At 46.4% G+C, this 18,075-nt stretch overlaps 1 protein-coding gene across 1 annotated transcript; it reads right to left on the minus strand.

Moving 5' to 3' along the window:
- Positions 1-1,193: 1,193 nt before the first annotated feature.
- Cplx4 (complexin 4) lies at positions 1,194-15,978 on the minus strand. Its single transcript, XM_051163462.1, has 3 exons — positions 15,798-15,978; positions 13,179-13,266; positions 1,194-1,421 (listed from the first exon to the last, which is right to left on the minus strand). The coding sequence occupies exons 1-3, from the start codon at positions 15,962-15,964 to the stop codon at positions 1,194-1,196; spliced, it is 483 nt and encodes a 160-aa protein (XP_051019419.1). The 5' UTR covers positions 15,965-15,978.
- Positions 15,979-18,075: the final 2,097 nt, after the last annotated feature.

Raw genomic sequence — 18,075 nt, forward strand, 5'->3', positions numbered from 1 at the left:
CTGATGCCGTCCAGTGCAGCAGGCTGGGGAAGTCCACTTTCTGCTTCTCATCTTTGGCCACAGCCCTGACCACCACTGATGCTTGGCTGAATCATGTCTGCTTTATCTTGGATAGGGCATGTCCCCCTAAAAGGATCATGAGTTGGGGGGCTTGTCCTCCACCTGGCAGTCTTCACTAGGACAGTGACAGATGGTGTCGGGAAGTTTTGGGTTGTCAAAGTGAAGTGCCCACCCACTTAGTGATTTTTTTTTTTCTGGTTTTTCGAGACAGGGTTTCTCTGTGTAGCCTTGGCCATCCTGGACTCACTTTGTAGACCAGGCTGGCCTCGAACTCACAGCGATCCGCCTGCCTCTGCCTCCTGAGTGCTGGGATTAAAGGCGTGCGCCACCTCGCCCGGCTCCATTTAGTGATTTTTATTGTTGTTGTTGTTGTTGAGGTTCTGGAAACCTCAGGAGGTAGGACCCAGATAAAGGAAGTAGATCGCCGGGTGTTTCTTGTTCCTGGATCTCCACTACATCCTACAACCTTCCTGATGTGCTGTTCTGCCTCTCCCATGCAGCCAAGCAGCCATGGACTGGACCTTCTGAACTGTAAGGCCAAATAAGTCTTTCTTCCCTTTACAATGTTTATGTCAGATAGTTGGTCTCAGAAAGACAAAGTGAGTTACACGGTGTGTAAGAGGCAAATTTGAGGGGGTCGGGGGACCATTATGGATCAAGGATGATGGGAATAAGAAGTTATGTGGTATATGATTGCTCTGTCACCTGTAGCCTTGGCACCAAGTGACCACAGCCTCCTCCTTGCCTTTCTCTCCAAGTAACTAGCATCATGTTGATTGCTGGACATTGTAAGACCCTGGAGAGGAAATGTCGCTTGCTTTTGTTTGGCTCTCCCAGCTGATCTAAAGATCTCTAACCAGATGGCTCTGCGCCATAATCTATGGCTGATATTTCTTAGTTACTCATGGCTAAAGCTAAAAGGAAAGTGTGCTCCCCGCTGCCGGGCTTGGCTAGTGCTGTGCCAGGACATCGAGAGTGACCCAATTGTTGTTTATATGTTGGTAGACAGCTTCCCCATCGTGGTTTCCCTAATTATATTTGCTATGTTGTACTGCATGCTAGGCACCCCCACTCCGGGAGGCCTGTGCTCCCGAAGGTGGCCTGCCTTTCTCCTCCACCTGGCCCACCACCTCTCACATCACAGAGCACTTCTGTTCTGCTGACTGCTTGATTTCTGTGAAGGTGGCCTGTGCCTTTTCTTTAATGGTATCCAAGTCCATGTTCTGGAGGTTCTGCAACTGCCCAAGGATAGAATCCTTCTCTTCTTCCTCATGTTGATCTTCATCTACCATCTTTCGGAGATCTTCTGGCAAATCCACGTCGTCCCCAGCCAATTGGATTTGGGTCTCATCCATTTCACTCTATGTGGAAAAAAAAAAGGAAAAACACATAGAGAAATAATTCAGAAGTTAACCAACTGTTTAAATGGCTGAACAAAATATAAGCACAGCATGGAAATAAAGGACTGTCAGGAATGAGCAGTGCAAACAACATGCTTGGTTGCTATGCAGTGGCCCTGATCCTGGAGGCAGTACCAGAGACTGCAGCTCTGGACCAGGAGGACCCTCCCTCTATGCATCTTGGACTGACTAGATTTGTCCAGACCAAAGGCTTTCCAAGATGTTCCCAGAGCAAGCAGCATTGGCGTCATCTAGGAGCCTATTAGAAACAGAAATTCTATGATCCTAAACCAGAGCTACTTTACCAGAAACCCTGGCAATAGAACCCAGAAATCGGGGGCTGGAGAGATGGCTCAGCAATTAAGAGCACTGACTGCTCTTCCAAAGGACTTGGATTCAATTCCTGGCACCCACACGGCAGCTCACAACTGTCTGTAACTCCAAGATCTGATACTCTCACACAGACATACATGCAGGCAAAACACCAATGCACATAAATCGGGGGCGGGGGGTGGGAGGGAGACATTGGAGAGTCCAGAAAATGAAGTTCCAGAAGCACACTATCTCTCTCAGGTTTTATTTATTTATTTGTTTATTTTGTATGTGGGTGTTCGTCTGAATGTATGTCTTTGGATCATGTGCATTCAGTGTCTGGGACTGGAGATAAAGATGTTTTGAGTCACTATGTGGCTTCCAAAGGCACATGCATACCTGGTACCCACGGAAATGAGAAGAGGACATTGGATTCCCTGGAACTGGAGTTACAGACTATTGTGATCCATTGTATGGATGCTGAGAACTAAACCCGGGTCCTCTGGAAGAGCAGCCAGTGCTCTTAACCACGGAGCCATCCCTCCAGCGCAAGAGGCTGTCTCTCAATGTGCACAGAACCTACAAGTCTATCTCAGCTCCTCTGTCAGCCCCATGCTGTGACTCATGGGTTCAGTAGACCCCACTCTAGGGGGCTGCACTTGAGTTGGCAGTAGCCACCTATGACTCATTTAAGTGGCAACTCCTGCTTAATAATTGCTCCTGCTTTTATAAGGGGACCCCCTTAGGGGCAGAGAGTCATGTCTAGCTTGACCTTAGTGCCCCCTCCCCTGAGACTAGTGTGACATGTAGTCTGTGTGTATTACAGGTGTAGTCTGTCATTGTCACTCTGTATGACTGGCTCTGTTGCCACGTTACCTGGCTGGAGCAGGATTTCTGAGTGTACTGTGCCAGGCTCCGTGCCCTTTGTGCTGTAGAGCTCTTAAGTAATGGAGGAAAAAATCCAAAGAATAAAGTTCCCCTGAAAAAGGTTCACAATAGCTGATGTCCCAGATGGCAACTCTCAAACCATTTTCTATCAGGTTGTATTTTATATGGTGAAGTTAATTTCAGGAGTACAGAGGGAGTTACGGGTACTAGAAAAGGCGATGATAGAGAGGGCCCGCGTTAGTGCCCACGCCTACAGGTTTTGGTCAGCCTTATGTTTGCTACCAAAGCTCGTGAAATCACTAATGGTCATATTAGTTTTAATCAGGCCACACTGATTTGACGTAAGACAGATTAGCATCTGCTGAGCTCCTCAGTAAAGTCAATACGCAAGGGAGCTGGGAATACCCCTCACCTGGGTGCCTAGCAGAAAGGACTAGAAACTAGTTGTCACGAGGTCTGGGAGAGATGTCAGGATAATGCACACGCTGTTCATTCTCATCTCTAAGTGGGCTGAGAGGGACGCAGCAGCTGAAATCTTCCCCAAGCTCTTCTCCAGGCAAGCCTGACACCTTTGTCCTAGAGTCTCAGTGGTCTGGTTCCAAGTAGAGCGACAGACAGTCTGGCTCTAGGGTGGGCTTGGGAGGCAGGGCCAAAGTGATGTCTTCTACTAGCCCTCTTTATAGACCCCCCAGCTCAGTCGCTGAAGATCCAGTAGCCACCCCTGCACTTGGCAGGTGACTTAGCCCCTCCCAGTGCTGTTTAACAGATTAATTAGTTCCTACTCAAAGCCCTGTGAGAGTAATCAGCTAATCCCTAGGGGCTCCCAGGCAATCTTGCATTTACACTTGTTTTTATTTACCTATTCTAATGGACTGTTTTCCTTGTAGATTATCCATTGAGTGTGTTTCCCTTGAAGGAGTGGGAAAAAGCTGTCAACTAATTCTCTTTGAGTTCCTGTAAAACAGGAACATTGCATCCCCTAATCAAATGTACAGGGTTTAAAGAGCAATCCTGGGGGGTCCTGGCCCCTCCCCTATGCTTGGGAGTAAAATCTCTGCACATCTCAGCAGGGCAGACCCTAGACAGAATGCCTCTGGACAGAGTGACCACTGTAGGCCTAGAGGTCCAGGCTTAGAAGCTGGGTGTGGAGGATGGGGGGGGGGGGCTATAGAGGTGGAAGGGCAGGATGTGCATGCCAGCCTGTGCTATGAAGCACTAAACCTACTCTCTTCACAAGGGATCGGGATCTCCCAGCTCCAACTCCCTGGACCAGCTCAGCACAAAGCATTCCTCTTATGATTCTGGGAATCGAATAAAGTGTCTTAATGGCTTCCTCCCTCAAGCACAGGTCCAGGGAAGAAGGAATGTCGGGTGTCCCCTGGGTAACGTCATCTTAGCTAGCTCTGTCTTCATGAATCTGACTGGCTAAGCAAATACTTGTTTAATGTGAGGGAGATCTGTTTCTGTTTGAGGCTTGCCACTTATTTTGGGTGTGTGATAAACCAAACAGCTGGATGGGCAGATGTTTCCTGACATATGACATCATTGCCTCCAGTAGTTACTTCTTGCCAAAGGCTACCCCGACCCCATCCTGGTTCTCAGGGAGTCAATGCTCTGAAAAGCTGCTCAGGTGGTTCAGGTGTGGGGGTGGCCCCCCCTTTGCTGTTACCACTGCTGTTCGTAAGGAGTCCCTGGCACACTCCGAAGGTAGCAGAGGATAGATTTGCCTTTTCCTGCAAAGGTCCTCCATTTTTAGTGTTGATTGGAAGTGGGACGTTAGAGTTTCTGGGAAGCAGCTGTGCACACACACGTCTCTTCCTTCCTCCTAGGGACTGAAGAGGCTGGGAGAGGTAACCTAGTCAACCAACTGTCTCATTTTCAACTGAGGAAAGCTAGGTCCTATAAGGCAGATGCTTGCAATAGTGTCATTTCCCAATCCCATCAATGGTTTTGGGAAATCCCTTCTGTCACAGACCTAGGGGAGGGGAATAGGATGAAAGAGGGAGGGAGGAGGAATGGGAAGATAAAAGTGAGGGGATAACAACTGAGATGTAATCTGAATAAATTACTTAATTAAAAAAAATTTTACGTGTCATTTCCTGAGGATGTGATGGGTTATTCCTATAATTCCACCACTTAAAGATTTCCAACAGTTCAAGGCCAGCCTCAATTACACAGAAAGCATTAGAACAGTGACACAGTGACATACCCATCATTCCTTATTGGGAACACCACTTTTGTTGTTGTTGATCCATCATGGCTACCAGAGTGGCCCAGCGGGACAATACAGTGTGCAGGGTCAGGTCAGTGTAGTTCCGACCATGTCGTACACAGGCTGTGTGATCTTGAGAAGCTGCTTTGCCTCTCTGAGCTTGGCACGCTATCTGACAGGGCAGTTGAAGGCTTAAGTGAGAAAGCTGGTGTGGCTGAGGAAACCCTGCCTCTTTGTGTCTCAAGATGCCACGTCCCTCCAGACATTCAGTTCACTGCTCTTCAGGGGGCTGGGGAGGAGGGGCCAAGGGAACCAGGACAGGCAGAGGAGGGAGGGAGCGGGGGGGGGGGAGAGGGGGGGGAACAAGGGAGGCAAGGGGAGGGGACTTCACAGTTGAAGCAGCTGCTGGAGGCAGGCTGGCTCTGTGTCTCAGACCCTGCAGAAGCCCCAAGGACCTCTAATCCTAAAAAGACCCCTGAACAAGCCTTGAGCCAGCTTTAGTATTATGTATATGTTTTGAATGAACCACATTTTAAATTAAACTCTAGTGGAGTTTTCAATATGACACATTTAAAGACGGCTGTGTTGAGAGACTTTCATAATGAGCAATACCCGCCCTTCCCTTCCCAGGGCAGACAAACACCAGGTGTAACTAAATCGCACAGCTCAGCAGGGGCACAGCATGCTCTCCAGTGGCTGACCCAGATTGACAATTCTGTTAATAGGATTGGGGCACACTGTGCAACTCTTTTCTCTTATTAATTTGGCTTGACTTACATATACATTTTGAGTTGGCTGAGGATGAGGCTCATGTACTTTTTAGAAAGAATCTTGTGGCTTTATTTAAAACATGTGACTTACTGGGTTAGAAAATATATGACATTTTAATTACAATATAAAGTAGGCTTTTGTTGTATACAACACTGTAATGTCCAATCCAGCTCTGTCTGATGTTTCTGGTTGTTCTTTGAGTATGGGGTATTATTTTCTTTCTGCTATCTCCATAACAACCATTCAATCAGCTGTAATAGTCTCCCTCTCTCTCTCTCTGTGTGTGTGTGTGTGTGTGTGTGTACAAACATATGCGCACGTGTATGTACATGTTCATGTGTGTTTATGAATGTGTGTATGTGCCTTCAACTTCTGTGTGATGGCCAATATTAGGTACTGAGATAAAGACCAAGGCAGTCCTGTTGAGAAGCATGTAACAGCTGTGACTATTTAGGATCCTAAGATGATATAAGGCAGTGATCCTCAACCTTTCTAAGGCTGTGACCCTGTAATACAGTTCCTCATGTTGTGGTGATCCCCAACCATAAAATTATTTTTTGTTGCTACTTCTTAACTGTAGTTTTTCTAATTTTGAGAATCTTAATATAAATATCTCTGTCTTCCAATGGCTTTAGGTGACCCCTATGAAAGGGTCATTCGGTCCCCAAAAGGGTTGCTACCCACAGGTTGAGAACCCCTAATATAAGGGCTGTGCACCAAAGTAGGTGGGTGAACCTGGAGGAGGTGACCTAATCCAGCCTTCAGTGGGGGAAGGAACCATGAAGAGTCTTAGAAGAAGCAACTGTAAACCAACACTCTCCCTTAAAGAAAAGAAAGTGTGGGAATTAGGGTGCAGGAACCATGTGGGATGAAAGTTTGGGGAGCATGAAGCAGCCTGCAGTGAAGCCAGAAAGGCAGACACCTGGCACAGCATGTAGGTCATGGCACAGCATGCAGGCCAAGGATTTCCTTTAACAGCCATAGTTAGCCTTTGGGGAATGCCCACACAGACAGGGAAGGGCCTAGAACAGATAGCCACCTATGAAACCTCTTCCTACAGTTACAAGGCTCGGAGCTGCTGTCCTAACAGAGGTGGAAAGTGCTGGAACTTGCATGGAGAATGATTTGAGAGTATCTACAAAGTCAGTTAAGGTGCCCAGATGATTGAGGCTAGAACAAATAGGAGAATCAAATGTGCTTTCCATATGCCAAGCTGGCTGTGGGTGAGCATAGCAGCCACCAGCGAATGCGCAGCCTGGTAGGAGTGGGCTTATGAGGACAATGAGTTGGGTGTTTAGGGGTGAGCTTGTTCTCCCAGTGAGGTGACATTTAGGAAAAGCTGTAAGCTGGAGTTCAAAGTTATCAGCATGTAGATGGCAGTGGAACACAACAGATGGGCGCAGCCATCAAGCACCAAGGTACAGACTTGAGTGAGCGAAAGAACTGTCTCAAGGGAGCATGCTGGAGCATTCTAGGAAATGGGGATCGGTAGGGAGATGTAACCTATTAAGAAAATAGAGTAAATCAGAAGTAGAAGGGGAAATAGGTGAAAGAGAAGTGCATGGCAGAAGTGACCACAAAGGGCTCAGAAGAGAACAAAGTGTGTGGTCAGACCACTTGCATTCTGAAACAGTGCATCTCAACCTATGGGTGGCAACGCCCGCAGGGTTGCATATCACACACCCTGCATGTAAGATCTTTACATTACGATTCACAACAGTAGCAAAATTACAGTTACAAAGTAGCAACTGTATGGATGGGGGTCACCACAACGTGAGGAACTGTATGAAAGGGTCGCAGCATTAGCAAGGTTGCGACCTCCTGTGCTAAGGGAAGATGGTACCTGCAGGCAGCAACAAGGCCTGTCAAGGAAGGTATGTTCAAGTGAAGAGCACTGCTTGCTTGCTTCTGTCGGCATGGAGGTAATCTGCTCTATGGGAGTCCACAGAAGAGAAACTGAGGGTATAGAGCAAGGGACGGGTTAACTGGTAGAGGTGATCCCACCCAACATGAGCATGGGGGACACAGGCATCTTAAATGCCCCAATGGTCTCTAACTGAAAACCTGAGGAACTCCACAGAGCCTGGGTATGTGAAGACAAACGTTGCGACAGCTGATATGAATGTATATACACGTACACCCCTTAGTGTGCCATAGCATGGCTATTACGTTTATTTGATGACTTATCAACTACTACAATTAACAGTGGGCATCCAAAAGCCTATGTTCCTGCATTCTTAAAAAAGAATTACTATTGTTTTTCCAGCCGTAATAGAGTAAAGCACTCTATTTCCTAAGAAATGCCAACCAAGTAAACATCTTCAGAAAATATAATTCTAATTCCTAAATGTGACACAGCTGTCCTCATTAAACCTGACAGCTCCTGGGAAGACATTTCCCCCGCCCCCTCAAATCTGTTCCCTGTTTGGCTTTGGTCAAGGGAAAAGGTCTAAAGTGACCCCTGCAGCTTTGTAACCATGGTGGGGTATTGTGAATGAAGAGCCTGGTGTCCTTGTTAGCAAAAACATGGGTTGGATTAGCCCAGCTCCCTTTGGACTGTTTACAGTTTCCACTGGCTGCTTACCTCCCATATATGGCATCAGATGACACAGGGCTATGTACGCTACAAATGCTGTATGGAGGATGTGGCTGTTAGGAGCTTGCTATAGTCCAGGTGAATTTCGTTCTTTGCCCAGGGCCATTCTATTTGTTAGAGCACTTGTTCGGTTCTAACGTCCCGCGTTGTGGAGGAGACTGACATTTTAGAGAGAGCATGCAGAGTCTGAGACATGGAAAAGTACCCAATGAAGAATAATTGTTGTCCCAGTAAGCTTTGTGATTTCCATAAGTCTTTCCATTCACATGCTTTTCAGGATTGTGCAGTGAGTGTGCACCTATAGTGTGTGCCTCCCTTGGTGCAAAAAGTAAGTTAAAAAAAAAAAATCCTCAGACACTGGTACTAGGGAGCTAAAACAAGGTGGCCATCCTGAACCCAGATCTGTTCTAGAAAAAGAACTTAGTGATTGTTGGGGGAGGGGCCAATGATGGCAAGTTCCTCAGATGCCTTTGCATGGCAAGCACACAGTGACTAGGTTCCTACGGGCCTTGGGCATTGTCTACCACAGAGCCAGTGACTGTGGAGCAAGGGGAAGGAAAATGACACCTTTGGGCAGTCCAGGGTCTCTGGCTTCTTAATGCAACACCCACAAGTCTCCAGCTCAGAGTCTGACTGTGGTATTCTGAGAACACTTGCAAAAGTTCCAGCAAGAAGGGTTCTGTGGCCAATGCAAGGAAAACTGAAGATTTGTCTATACTGTGACATGGCCACTGGGACACGCTGGCTGGAGACAATACTGGAACAAAAGCATGGCCTTTGGAGCACCCCTATTTCATTCCCCCCATCTTCTCTTGCAGTTTAAGATTCCAATTCTGTCCATTCATGCCTGATTAATGTCATAGCAGTACCATACCATCCTAGGTGGTGAGGCAGAGACAGCTGTTTCTGACTCTTCCCTAGTATCTCACAGGAAGATTTGCAGTGCACATTCTCATCCACAACAGCAAAAAGATGGGCATTTTAAAGGTAGACTGTCATCCAGAGTCGTAACACTGTCACTTACCCACAAGTCTGGGCTCTCCTTAAGCAACAGGGAGAACCCTTCAGGTAACCACCACCAGGGGGCACCTGGCATTGGGGATCACCCATGCAGGCAGCCTCTGGGGTAAACTCCTAGGTCAAGCCTGCAGGTGGCACCACCGAGAGCTGCTCTCCTTGGGGGAGCCGGAGCCACTGTCCCAGTGCTGATCTCCAGAACTGTGTCTGACCTTCTTGGGCTCCCTGAATCTCATCAGTGAGTGGGAGAGGGAACACATAACTCAGGAGGCAGGGGAGGCACCCAAGGGTGCAGCTGAGTGGCAAACACAAGTGCCACTCATTGAGGTTGGGGAAGTGGATGGCATCTGGTGCTATATAGGTGGAATATGATCCGACTGATTTTCTTTTTCCTTCACAGTTTCTGTTAAACACTGTTTTCACAGAGAGCCACTCTATCCCACAGGCAACCCTAGCAGAAGCAGCAGTGTTTTGGGTGGTTCCCCCCCCACACACACACACACAAACCATTGGGAAGTTCTTAAAACAGCGTATAGAGTTAATTTTACAAAATGCAACCATAATCAAAAAACACCATAGGGAGGCTCCCAGCTGAAAAGGCAGCTTGCCAATGAACCATGGATGTACAGTGTTCCTGAGTGAAATTCTCCTCCATATTTTTGGAGCTTAGGCAGCCATGGAGGTTTCTGAAAACCATCAGAGATTGAGAAGGCAGAGGAACCTCTGGTACTCATGAGAGTGGGGCTCAGTGACTTGTCCCTAAAGGAGTCAGGCAGGAGAGCAGCGCCAGTTACCCAAATATTTTAGCATAGTTTTAAGCCAGGCACAGTTCAAAAAAATGCCATCAATTGTTTGGGAGCTGAAAGAGCAGACATCAATACCATAGGTATGAGGATCTGTGTTCAAATCCTTTCTGTATTTTGTTCTTGCTCGTGGTCAGGAAGCCTGAGCGGCATCCTGTCTTGTAGCTCACCAGGCAACTCAGACTTGGCCTTCCTGAACGCCCTTAACTCTCCCGAGCTGAAGGAGTTTTTTCCTTGGGTGCATGGTGAGGTGACAGCTTGCAGCTGGGTGACCTCCAAGGCTTCCTCTGCAGGATTCATGGAAACAATCAGACAATGGCCTGGAGGTGGCTCAGTGAGTAAAGCACTCACCACACAAGTGTGAGGACCTGAGTTAAGAAACCATGTAGGGGTGCTGGAGAGGTGGCTCTGAGGTTAAGAGCACTGGCTGCTCTTCCAAAGGTCCTGAGTTCAATTCCCAGCAACCACATGGTGGCTCAGAACCATCTATAATGAGATCTGGTGCCCTCTTCTGGCATGCAGGCATATATTTGAGCAGAATACTGTAGACATAATAAATAAATTCATCTTAAAAAAAAAAAAAAAAAAAAAAAAAAGAACCCATGTAGAGTTGGATGCAATTGTGTGTGCCTGGTAACCAGTACTCCTGTGGTGAGAAGGGAGCTGGAGACAGGACAGTTTCTATAAGCTCACAAGCCAGCTAGCCTGAGATATTCAGAGATAAACAGGACACTGTCTCAAAAGAGCAGAAATGAGGACCAACAAGGAAGACTGTCTTCTGAGCTCTATGCAAACCCGTGACACATATACATGCACACAGGTGCACAGATTGGAAAATAAGACAAGCAGATGAACTCTGCAAGCATTGTGCGTTGGAGGCAGCTTTAGCAGGAAGGGCATGTGTGAGCATGCATAAGCCATGCAATGAGAACAACCAGGCTGCTGACTTCTCAGTTCCCTCATCCTCTGCTGCCAGCTGGCTTTGGCAAGCAGATGCCTGTGTCAATGTGGTGGCCACCAATTTCCCAAAGAGTATGCATAGAGGTTGAACAGTTCATGAAAATAACTCATTTCTTCTTATAGTTTCTAATGGAAAGCTGTGGTTCCAAAGGGCAGCTCAGCCCAGAGAGCTGGGGCTGCTGACTCTTTGGAGTCCAGATTCTGCTGCCAGACCCCAGGTGCCCCCACCCCTGAGTCTGGAAATGAGTAAGTACAATAAACTCACCGTGAGAGAAGGGGATGAGCAAAGGGAGGCCTTTGGCTCAGGAACCTGAGTTGTCGCACTGATGACATACATGGCTGAGCTTACCTTGAACCCCATACACCCCTGATTGTTTCCTTCTTGTTGTTGTTTTTTTGTTTTTGTTTTTTTGTTTTTTAAGACACAGTTTCTCTTTGTAGCCTTGGCTGTCCTGGAACTCACTCTGTAGACCAGGCTGGCCTCGAACTCACAGAGATCCGCCTACTTCTACCTCTACCTTTGCCCTACTGACCCCCTGATTGTTTCTATCAGGAAATAAGACATGTTTGTGGTCACTGATCAGCACACCTACAATCAATGAGGTCCTCCTTCTTGTCAGGGGCTGTACTAGCTCTTCGACGTTATCTCAGACAAAGCTTTATCAGATGAGGTTGGTATCATTGCCCTCCTTTTATATACATGAGGAAATCGAGGCTATCAGAAGTTGCACCATGTTGCCCTGGCAGAGCCAAGCCTGAGACCTAACTTTCCTTTGAGCTCCACTGAATGATGACAGAATGGAGTCAGACACAAGGCCTCAAAAACTCAACCTTTGTGGAAGATGCATGCCTGGTTGAATGTGTGTGTGTGTGTGTGTGTGTGTGTGTGTGTGTGTGTGTGTGTGTGTGTGTCTATGTGTCTATGTGTGTCTGTGTGCTTGGAGTTTCTGGAATCAGCTTTCCCCAGGATCTTCAGGGAACCCATTGAAGGAATGACTTGTTTTTTTAACCCCCAAGGAAATGGGCGTGGCTCATTTTCGGAAGAGGAGTTTCATTTGAGAGGACATTTACATTAGCTGTGCTGGACCTGTGGGGTTCTGCAAGAAAGAATGCCAGTTCAGAATGTAAACTTAAACACCCAGCTCCATGAGTAAAGGCAGGACAGTTAATGGAAACTGGATAGTTCCTCAGGAAGTGAGCATAGCTGAGTGCGGGGGTCCTCTGCCCTGTAGAGACAAGCCCTGCATGACCACACGTTCTCTTTCCACTAGCTGGAGACAACTAGACCACAACCACCTCTCAAAAGGTCTGAGATGGGGAAGATGATGCCAGCCAGGTGAGTTACCACTACTCTGTCATCTTCCAAAGCGAGAGAGCAATGAATATGAATAAATTAATAAAATATATTAAAAAATTAAAAATAAAATAAAAAGAGGTGGGGGCTGGAGAGATGGCTCAGAGGTTAAGAGCACTGTCTGCTCTTCCAGAGGTCCTGAGTTCAATTCCCAGCACCCAAGCACCCACACAGTGGCTCACACCTATCTATAATGTGATCGGATGCCCTCTTCTGGTGTGCAGGCACACATGCAGGCAGCACATCGTATATGTAATAAACAGAGGCAGGAGGCTAAGAGTGTAAGCCAGGGCCTAGGGCAGGAAGGCTCTGCTTTCTGCCTATATCTTCTGCTATAAGATGGAGGTAAAAACATGCCCTAAGTAAAACAATACATGTGAAATGCAATACCTGACACCTAGAAAGAACTTAACAGGTATCAGCTATGGCTCTGTCCTCACTGTGTATGGGTGTATAGGTGTTCTGTAACAACAAAGAGATCCTGTCTCAAATGAGGGCCAACAGCAAAGTTGTCTTCTGACCACATTTGAGCCATCACATGTGCATTCCCATATTTATATACACAAATGTGCACACATGAGTTATGCACACACACACACACACACACACACACACACACACACGTCATTTATCGGTATGTTTTTTAGTCAAACACTAATTTCATAGAAGTTAAACTCCTAGTCCAAAGTTCTTTTCAGTAGCATGTATGTAAATTAGGATACACATTTACTCATCAATGTAACCTTGCTGATAATCCAACATTCTCCATTTTTTATTATTAAGGACCAATGAGACACTTTCTTACCTTTGGGAGCCTGTATTTGTCCCTGAGGTGGACTCGGAGGCAAGCCCTCTCTGCCTTTTTCTGAGTAAATGCAGCATCTCTCTCCATCCTAAAAAAGGTAAAGAGTAGAAAATGGAGTCATAGGAAATAGAAAGCCCCACAGTTCCCTAGCTAGTGGTTGCCACTGACCACTGACATTAGGGGACATGTGGACTTTCCCCTCCAATTCCCCAGCATCTGCTTCTGTTTCACTGTCATCTAAGTGCCCTGGCAGAGGGCCTGGGAGTGTCTTTGTGAAGGACAAAGAGCATCAGAAGGATGGCTGGAGATGGGATGTGAGGTCCTGGGCCCTGAGCCTGAGCATCGCCTGTGGGGAAAGTAGATCCTACATGTGCTCTTCTCCTGCTGCCTCGGAACTTTTTAAACACTGTGTGTGCGTGCATTCGTGTGTGTGTGTGTGTGTGTGTGTGTGTGTGTGTGTGTGTGTGTGTGTGAGTGTATGTGTGTGTGCATTTCCACCCCCTCCCCTCCCCCTTCCCCGGGCACTTAGGTAAAAAACCAATAAGTCCCATTCCAGGACTAAGTTATTCTTTGAGGTGCCTGTGGTGTCTGGAAGCAGCAAGATGCCAAGTTGATCCCTTCATTATTGCTGCTGCTGAGCCCCAGTGAGAGTGTCTTATACAGTGTCCCCTTCTCTAGCGAGAAGCACTGTCTACAAATAATGTGGTGCAGACTCTCATCTGGCCAGTCAGACTAGGAGCCTGCTCTGTGGATGACCTAATTCAGTGGTGCTCAACATGCCGGTCTACACCCTGTGGGGGTTACATTATCAGCTATCCCACATATCAGATATTTACTTTACTAGAAAAATTACAGTTATGAAGTAGCAACAAAAATCATTTTACGCTTGGGGGTCACCACTACATAAGGAACTGCATTAAAGGATCACAGCATTAGGAAGGTTGAGAGCCACTGACCTAATTGGACCCATGATTAGGCCAATTTGAAATGGACTTCCTGGGTTATGACAATCCATTCAGAAGTGTAAAGTGTTGGGAAAGGTGTGCAAAGCTCACAGGACTTGCCTCCCTCCCTAGCTGCACACAGACGTGCTTGACTGATGCCGACTCTCTCCAAAGGCACCTGTCACATGGCTGCGTTGGGATGGGTCTAGTTGGGTAACTGAAGTGTCTTTGGAAAGCTGGGATTGCGACTGGCAAAGACTGAGAACTGAAGCATGGCTTGGAGTATAACACGTGGACTTGAAGGCCCCTGGCTGGCACTTCCCACTTCCGTGTGGTCTAGGTCATAGAAGGCTCTCTGTGGAAGCTGGCTGCTAAAGCGGACAGGAAAGCAACCTTATGGGACAGAATGATGGCAGGAGTGTTCAATCCCACTCTGTAGCCACGTGGGTCTCCCTGTAAGCCCAAAGCAGGCCCGCTAAGCTTTCTTCTATAGACTCTGTGGAGTATCTTTGCACAAAGCATTATTTATATGAAAATGAATCCTGTTTTCATTTTTTAAGGTGAAAACTGTCTCCTGTTTGTTTGGGTTTTGTTCTGGTTTTCACTTCAAACACAGAGTTAGTCCTATTATATGAAAGGCTGACTTCAAGGATAGGCTACATCTGAAGCAAGCAATCAGATTATATGACTGATCACGGTGCCTTGGACTCAAGTGTTCTTGGCTCAATTCTGTCTCCAGAACATTCTGGAATAGGCCTGAGATATCACTGTGTTCAAGCTTCTAATAGTTAGAGGAAGAAATAGGAAAAAGTGATTCATCCAATGCCCCCTGGCACGGCTAGGAAACAAATTCTTTCTGCTCATTATTTTAGTAGGAAAACTTTTAAACACACAAGAAATTCAAAATAACTTTACATTGAAAGCCACATTTCAATCACCTAACTTCTCCAGCTCACATCTCATGTTTTAACATATAACTACCTTCTGTCTATTTGTTTATTCATCTTACTTTTTGATACATTTAAAGCTGCAACAGTCAGTATTACGCCCTCCCTAGAACACTTTCAGCAGGCACATTACCAACTGCGGTTAACATTTACTAATACTTCCTCTGGCTTTTCTTTTGAAGAAGAAGAAGAAGAAGAAGAAGAAGAAGAAGAAGAAGAAGAAGAAGAAGAAGAAGAAGAAGAAGAAGAAGAAGAAGAAGAAGAAGAAGAAGAAGAAGAAGAAGAAGAAGAAGAAGAAGAAGAAGAAGAAGAAGAAGAAGAACTGCATGCAATTCAATTCCCAAACCTTAAAGTGTACCATTTGTTAATGCCCCCAAATGCCCACACTTGTGTAACCGGAGCTCTTTAATCAGAAAGACTAGGAGGATGCCCTCCACCACTGTTTTCTTGACCAATTAAATCAAGGCCACTTAAAAATGTGCCAAGACCAGGAAGTGTTAAGATGCGCTAAGCATGATGGACAGAGTCCATTGTTAGTGTCGTTCACCTCCATCTGCACTGGTACCATGCAGAGGCAGCAACGCTATGGGGATCTGCTTCAGCAGGACCAACTCTCATCGGGGTGGAGGTAAAGTCCGAGGAAAGTCATCCTCAGAAGCCAAGAGCTGTGAGGCTGGCACTTGGGACAGACTCCCTTTGCTCCGAGGGGAGCGATGGCTGGTACTCACTTCTCTTCAACCATCTGCTTCTGGTACTCCTCATATTCCTCTCTCGTCATCCCTTGAGCTGCTGCGGGGTCCGAAGCACCTCCTTCTTCTTTCTTCTCTTCAGACCCACCTCCGAAGCCTAAATTCTTTACCTGGTTACTTATCATATTTTTCACAAAGAAAGCCATTGTCCCTGTTTCGGAGAGCTGAGACCCAGTCAAAGATTGACAATAAACCAAGCAAACCGAAGCAACCCCCCGCTCCCCCCCCCAAATATTCTCAACCGTAGCTACACATTTGGGAGCGACGGATTTGCACAGCCTCCTCTGTCCAAGGGCACAGAGGCACAGGGGAGAGTGCTTTTGCTGCTCGTAAGCTGGATTAGAGGGTGAACTCTTAGCATAGAGGCAGATGGTTCCGATTACTAAAGCCCACGGTCAGATGCAACCCTCTGCCTTATGATTAATACACTCAGCTAATTTCATGGGGTGGAAACCCTGCCCATTCTCTGCCCTGCAAAGAATGCCTTTCTAAATTTTATTTTGTTTTTGGCTGGAGCTGGAGATTGAGAGCAGGGCCTTGTGCGTGTCGGGCCAGCATACTACCTTTGAGCAATGCTCCCATCCCCTAAAGTTCAAACTATATAGACAACAGGGCTTCATCAACAGTCCCATTTCAATTACATTAATTGGAGCCAACTGATTATATATGGCTGCTGTGGAATTTCCATATCCCAGCCCCAGACTACAACATCCTGTTGGAAACCGTCCAGTGAGACTCAAACCCCTGAATGCTTTATTAAGCAAAAGTAATGCTTATGATCCATATTTTATCTCACAGGACTCTAAGACTTAGGCAAACATTGCTTTGGGGTTCAGTTCAGTTTTGCTACGCATCACTGGGCACAGCGGCTCACACAGAAATACACAAGCCAGGCAGGAGGCGGGGGCAGTCTGAAAGGTGAGCCATGGGCCTTAGTTCACGCAGGAAGATTTTTCTTGGCTTCTATTGCATGGAAGTGCCACTCCTCTTCCTAAGAAGGATATTTTAGACATGCTAAGTCAGAGATAGGACCCATGGGTGTCAACCCATCAGTATGCACCGAGCACATTTTCCTTTACACACAGTGCACTTCCTAGGTTATCTGCTTTAAGGAAGCTACAGTTCTGGCAGTGTTTTGTAAACAGGGCATTCTCTCTGTGGCTTTCTTTCATCAAGTCAAGGTAAGGACAGAGCAGCGCGGCATAGCTAAGACCTTAATCCGGCTGTTCTCAGCCTGTGGGTCTCGACTCCTCTGAGGGGTGGAACTACCCTTTACATATCACATAGCCTGCATATCAGGTATTTTCATTGCGATCCACAACAGCAGCAAAATTACAGTTATGATGTAGCAATGAAAAGACTTGTATGGTTGGGGGATCACCACAACGTGAGTACCTGTATTGAAGGGTCACAACCCCAGGAAGGTTGTACTTGACTATTTCCAATAAAAGAGCTGGGGGGGGGGGTGGGAACTGGAAATTTATTTGTAATTCATGTTCATTATTTTCTCAGCAGGAACAAGTCCTCCCAGGCGTAAGCAACCGTCCCTAAGAGTAAATGGAAATAGATAACCTGGGTTTTGTATAACATGTTCACTGTATCTATCTTAAGCCCATTTTCCTCCTACTAATCTGGTTTAAAATGCTATAGCTTTGACATGAAAGTCATCTCTCTGAGGGAACTCACAGAGCTGTTTAAGACTGTAAATTCTAAGTCTTAACCTTTTGACCTTGTGGAGTTCCCCCGCCCCCCCTACAGGTTAGTGTACAAAATTGTCTCTTAGAAAATTCTGCACATCTAAAAATACCTTCATCTTCCATAGCAAAGAACAGCTCGCTGAAGTGGTGCACTCTGCAACAGGTATCAGGAGATGGACTCCCGAAAGCTGTGCCACAGCCTACTTGGAGCTGATGGGTCTGGTCTACATCATAGTAGCAAACTACCGAAACAAAGCAAAACAAAACAAAAACAAAAACAAAAACCCAAAAAAACAAAAAATCCAAACTAATAAAACGTAAAGCCCATTTTGTTGTAGCTGGTTAAATTACTTGGATTTATTTTAAAATATAAAAACTTCACTTTACTAAAAATTAGTCAACGCTATCAATAGAGAAAGCATCAACCGTAAACTCCAAACTTGCCTGTTTAACATTTTCCTCGTCTGTGTGAGGGTGGGTGGGGCGTGCATTCATGCATGTGCACAGGAGCTCACGCCCAGCCTTGCGAAAATTCTTAAGTGTAGTCACACCAGTGTGAA

This window comes from Acomys russatus, chromosome 20, assembly GCF_903995435.1.
Source record: "Acomys russatus chromosome 20, mAcoRus1.1, whole genome shotgun sequence".
In the NCBI taxonomy this organism is placed as follows: Eukaryota; Metazoa; Chordata; class Mammalia; order Rodentia; family Muridae; genus Acomys; species Acomys russatus.